The sequence below is a fragment of the Diplotaxodon limnothrissa genome, linkage group LG20 (assembly GCF_057381915.1).
Source record: "Diplotaxodon limnothrissa isolate DT_005_m linkage group LG20, D_limnothrissa_male_GT1.1, whole genome shotgun sequence".
Taxonomy (NCBI): domain Eukaryota; kingdom Metazoa; phylum Chordata; class Actinopteri; order Cichliformes; family Cichlidae; genus Diplotaxodon; species Diplotaxodon limnothrissa.
Window position 1 is genome coordinate 31,414,122 of NC_140615.1, and position 5,367 is coordinate 31,419,488.

Consider the following 5,367-nt stretch of genomic DNA (forward strand, 5'->3'; position numbering starts at 1 on the left):
ACATACATACGCATGTGACACCAAGCTGCATGTCAGGTAAACATCCCGGGGAGATTGTAATAATTATAATAATAATTACAGTAAATGGACAGGCGTGCACTGAGATTTTAGACTTTTCTCTTTCCATGGATGAAAAGTAGATTTATTAAGAAGTATATTTGTCTAGACGATAAAGGATCTTAACACAGAGCAAAGAATGCTCATGTTTTTCTTCCGAACCGACATAATGACTCAGTGATGTGTCCCACAAACAGACTGGATGTCAAGACAAATAAAAATTTATAATAGAAATTGAAGGGGGGAAAAAGTTCATGGCAATGCAAAATCTCTGTCGGTTTCTATTTAAGAAAGCTGGAAGTAACTTTATTGAGAATATTATTTTCTGATTAGAGAGGTTTGAGAGTTTTGCTGAGGATTTTTTTCCCTTGTACTTGTTCTGGAAAACCAATGTGCCAGTAATTAAAATAATTTATCCTCCAGCTTTCACAAGGCTGGAAAGTTCATGTACTAAAGCAAAAATAAGATTTGTGTTATATATTTGTTTGGGTTTTTTGCTACAGATTAAAAAGGAGAACATCAATCACGTGAGGTTAATTTCCATCATTTTTAACCGCTTTCACTCACAGATTAGTCAAACTTGTGATGTTTATTGTACCATAGTCAGTTTTTACATTCCCATAAAATTTTGATAAAACAGTCAGTGATTCCTGACAGACATATTTACAGTGTGCAGATTTTTACAATGTAAATACAGCCACAAAGACAAACATACAAGACTTGTTCTATGAACTCAGCAGCCTGTTCTCACACTGTAGATGCTGTCAGATGCACAATGTTACGTATGATTCATAGCAAGAGTCGGACCCATTCAGGACCACCTGGCGTCACATTTAAAGGCACTCGGGCACTTTTTTTCTCTGCGTATGGATTTCTGTGTATTTTAGCTCCAAACCTACACGAGTAGCTAGAAGTTATCAGTGAGTGAACACAAAATTTAAAATGGAAAATGCTACCATACGAGAAACAAACCGCAGCCCTCCTGCTTTCTCAAACTCCTCACATCGAACTACATCTTTCATGTATCTTTGTGTCGCCAGCAGATTCTGATAAAACACTGAGCTGAGAACGGCTCAGGGCTGCATGCGAATGGCTCCGTCCAGTCTAATGACCTCCCCGTTGATCATGGGATTCTCAACCAGGCATGTGACCAGGTGAGCAAACTCAGCGGGGTCACCCAGGCGCGAGGGGAAGGGCACCTGGCGCGCGAGGAATGAGCGCACCTTCTCTGGAAGACCGGCGAGAAGAGGAGTGGAGAAGAGCCCTGAAGGAAAAAACAGTTTTGTTGATTTTTGTGTCAATTTTTGATAAAATAATCAGAAAATCTAATTTCTCCACATAGTTTTCGGTTTAGTCTAAGTTAACTATAACGGGCTAAGTAGGAACACTAACCGGGTGCTATGGTGATGACTCTGATGCCCACGGGTGCCAGGTCTCGTGCGATGGGAAGAGTCATCCCAACGATGCCGCCTTTAGAAGCGGAGTAAGCCGCTTGTCCAACCTGAAGAATAAATAAATACAAAATCACTCATTTATTTTATCACTCACTTAAGAAATACTATATATAGTATTTTTTTTAACCTTACCTGTCCATCGAAAGCTGCCACGCTGGCGGTGTTAATGATGCAGCCTCGGTGTCCGTCTGCGTCGGGTTCGTTCTTCCCCATCTCGCCCGCAGCGAGGCGAATCACATTAAAAGATCCTGCAATGTTCACCTGCAGGTTAAATTAAATAAATAAATAAAAGCCACATGTGATTCTCTGATTACTTCTTCTTCTGTCCGTCTGATCATCTGTCCGGCCGTCTTACATTGATGACACGCTGGAAGTCCTCCAGGCTGTGAGGGAGGTCCTTCTTAAAGTTATATGTTTTCACAGCCACAGCAATGCCAGCGCAGTTAACCGCCAAGTCCAACTTCCCAAACTTCTCTTTGGCCAGGGAAACAGCTGACCGCACCTCTGCCTCTGATGTCACCTGGAAAACGACGAGGACAAGAAGCCCTTTTGCTCACATCAAATTATAAAGCATTCCAGCCAATAACAACCCCAGTAGAAGAACTCGAAATGCACCAAAGATTCTTTATATTCCCTGTTTGCAGGAAAATAGAGGACAAATAAGAATAATTATGGCCAAAATATACAACATGAATGCACTGGGGCTCAGCATCTACTGTGTGTGAGCGCCATCTACTGAGCTGACAGGGTATTACATTTCCAGTGGCACATGCAGAATCTACACGATGGTGAGAATTTCACATCCAAACGCTGAACAGACAAAGATTGTATCCACGTGATGGCTATAAAGGAGCTGTTGTAATTTTGCCTTTGTGTCAATGCTGGTGTGAACCTCGTTCATGCTGTTTTGATCCCTTTCCGAAGGTTTTCACTTTCTTTCAACAAATCTCAGAAATCTGTTTGGTTTTGATGCTCAAATTATTTTTCCACAACTCACCCCACTATATATTTATCTGTCTGTCAATCAATCTAGTGGTCTCTGGCTCAGGTTTTAGCTGCCTTCATGTCAAAATGTATGCCACATTCTTTTCTATGGGGTCAGAATGGCGTCCTCGATGGTTCTAGGTTGAAGTTGTTGCACTTTTTTTTTCTTATTAATCCCACACACCCCAAAAATCCACTAAAATAAACCCTTTTTAGGAAAAGTCACGAAATATAAGATGATTGTGTTTTAATTCAACAGAGTTACTTGATTTTTTTTTAAATGCCAAGGATGTCAAAATGACCGCTTTTGTGGTTCTAGTGCTAAAGGACAATCAGTATTCATTTCACACATGGCGTAAGAAGCATTTTGGTCCATTTTGTTCTATTCGATTCATGTAAACTCTATGCCCCGCACAGCTCGCACAGATAGGAGTGTTTACAAATGTGACTTTCTCTGTTAATGTTTCCAAAATATGCAGTCTCGCGTCGGTTGAATTTTGGACTCACATCTGCAGGAGCAAAGGCACAGCGGTTTCCCAGACTGGCTGCCACAGCCTGTCCGTCAGAGGAGGGCAGGTCCACGATCACAGCAGACGCTCCGCTCTGCACCAGACGCTCCACGGTGGCCCGCCCCAAACCGGAGGCACCGCCTGTTACCAGGCCGACCATACCCTGCTCAAGATAAGATAAGATAAGATAACCTTTATTAGTCCCACACATGGGAAATTTGTTAAAAACACACGTAAAGAGGGACGCCCACCGGGACAAGAGGAGGGGGCAGAAGAAAAGGGGAAAGAAAGTCGCAGGCCAATAAGAAAGACGAGTGAAAGGACAGATCAGAACATCACTGGGTTCCTTTCAAAAAGACACTGCATGTTTTATCTGTTAAACGTTAATTCCTCAGTAATGGATTATATTAGGTACACTTCATGAAATTGTGATGGGATTTGTTTTTGGTTAGTCAAACATATTTGATGTTAAAGCTGCTTCATTGAATTTAAAATACTTTTAAAATCTTGTCCAGTGTCTTTAAGGTGACTACCAATGAATCCTATTCAATATCTCTCTGCTGTGGTTTTCAATGATCGAAATTCAATAGTAATCAGATCAATACATCAATAAAGGCCTTTCAGAAATAGTATAATACTGCAACATCCACACTGTATTGAAAGAAAGCTTTAATTCGAAATAATCGCATGCCACAATTTCCCTAAAGATACTGTTGGAGTGGAAAAAACTGCTAGTTGAATGAACTAGACGAACTTTGGCACCATTTCTTCGTAACGCTGTACCTTGCACTTTGACCTTCCTGCCGTATGTGTAGCTGCTGCTGTGGAATGAGGAGCATTTTAACCCAAAACATAATCTTTACCGACATCTAAGCAAATGGCATTGTTACTTAAATTTAACAAAACGGCGACTGAAAACATGTTAAAGGAATGAAACCTTTATGGCAGAAACATTGAATATAAAGTAGCCAGTCGCCATAAAGAACACAAATAACATACATAACTTCTGACTGTCTGATCACAGACATTTCATAGGAAATTTAGCTGTCATTCAAATGTTTTAATTAAAGAAAAACGAGACATGAATTAAGGTCTGCGCTGCAATAATATGAACTACATTCCTTCCATTGTATAGGAGGCATATGAACCATTATTCTACATGTAAACGTCTAGATCGTGTCTTTATATGGGAGATGCAGTCAGTGTTTCCTCAGCGTTTGCTGGGATCAGTCGTTCATTGTTTGCAGTCTACATCAGGAGACCCATTACATCATAATGCCACAGGTTTCCCTGCATATGAACATTTTGTCACCCACCAAAGAGGCTTTTGTTTCCCCCATGAAAGAAAATCACAGGATGTTTAACCAGGGTTTTATACACTCCAGCATAACATAGACTGTTTGTATCAAATATCCGGAGATTATAAGAAACTTCCCAGGCTTCCGTGATGTAAGGTGACACAGACTCATTGTGCTTTTGTTGGCAGACAGTCTCCAGAGACCAGACTTGAGCCTGAAAAAACCTGATGCGTAAAATACTGGGGGGAAAAACATTTTAAACACCTTCTTCTAAATGATCTTATTTGTTATTTGTCTTATTTGTTTTTGCAAAGTTAACAAAAAAAAGGGGGCTAAGCACACATGCGCGCACCTTCATTTACTCTTCAGATTCATCTCAGTGACCGGTTTTTATTAACTGAAATATAAATACAGCATTATTAATTTAATTAATTAATTTAAGCTGCCATGTTTAAAAGCCCTCGTGTGTCCTGTGTCCATCTAACTGACAGCCGGAGGTCAGCCGGGAGGGCTGAAGGGGGAGCTATCAGCATGTTTGCTAACCTGCAAGTATGCTAGCCGAGCACTCAAACTTATGGACTACAAAGAGAGCGTGCACGCCGAAAGAACCAGAAAAACTCGCACAAATCGAAACCGAAGCAGGGTGAAAAGTCTAGCGTCATATTTCCTCAGAGGAAAAGAAAACGGCGAGGCAGCGCGGAGGTGTTTCATGTTTATTCTGCTGCTCACCTTCACACACCGAATGTTCGCCATCGTAGATCCGACTCGGCTGACGTCATACCAAAGATCGTGTGTGTACGAGAGAGGCTGTGATGGATCTTCTTCTTCTTCTTCTTCTTTGTGTTTAACGGCGGTTGGCAACCAACGTAAAGGAGCATTACCGCCTCCTACTGTTCCGGAGTATGGGTCAGACAGTGAGTTCACAAGCTGTATAAAAAAAAAAAAACTAAAAAAAAAAACCCTACACTCTTTCATAAACACCTATAGCCTTCAGAAACCCCACCAGTTCCCTCACCTGTGCCCTACTACCCTCCAACACACTCTTCAGATTAAATTCCCCAATTC

The 5,367-nt window shown here is 41.2% G+C and overlaps 1 protein-coding gene across 2 annotated transcripts; it reads right to left on the reverse strand.

Annotated features, from left to right (window-relative positions):
* Nucleotides 1-636: 636 nt before the first annotated feature.
* hsd17b10 (hydroxysteroid (17-beta) dehydrogenase 10) lies at nucleotides 637-5,099 on the reverse strand. 2 transcript variants are annotated; one of them, XM_085344628.1, is made up of 6 exons: nucleotides 5,032-5,099; nucleotides 3,003-3,167; nucleotides 1,867-2,031; nucleotides 1,644-1,772; nucleotides 1,450-1,558; nucleotides 637-1,321 (listed from the first exon to the last, which is right to left on the reverse strand). In XM_085344628.1, exons 1-6 carry the CDS (start codon nucleotides 5,053-5,055, stop codon nucleotides 1,131-1,133), a joined length of 783 nt encoding a protein of 260 aa, XP_085200754.1. In that variant the 5' UTR covers nucleotides 5,056-5,099; the 3' UTR covers nucleotides 637-1,130. The 2 variants fall into 2 exon arrangements, with proteins under 2 accessions (XP_085200754.1, XP_085200755.1); XM_085344629.1 differs by having other exon boundaries at nucleotides 5,042-5,092.
* Nucleotides 5,100-5,367: the final 268 nt, after the last annotated feature.

Excerpts from the sequence above, each read along its gene's own strand:
- hsd17b10 (XM_085344628.1), bottom strand. The coding sequence starts at position 5,055 with ATGGCGAACATTCGGTGTGTGAAG. Across the intron at positions 2,032-3,002 it reads GTGCCTTTGCTCCTGCAGAT|GTGACATCAGAGGCAGAGGT; the intron begins GTGAGTCCAAAA and ends GTCGTTTTCCAG. Across the intron at positions 1,322-1,449 it reads AGTCATCACCATAGCACCCG|GGCTCTTCTCCACTCCTCTT; the intron begins GTTAGTGTTCCT and ends TTTTTCCTTCAG.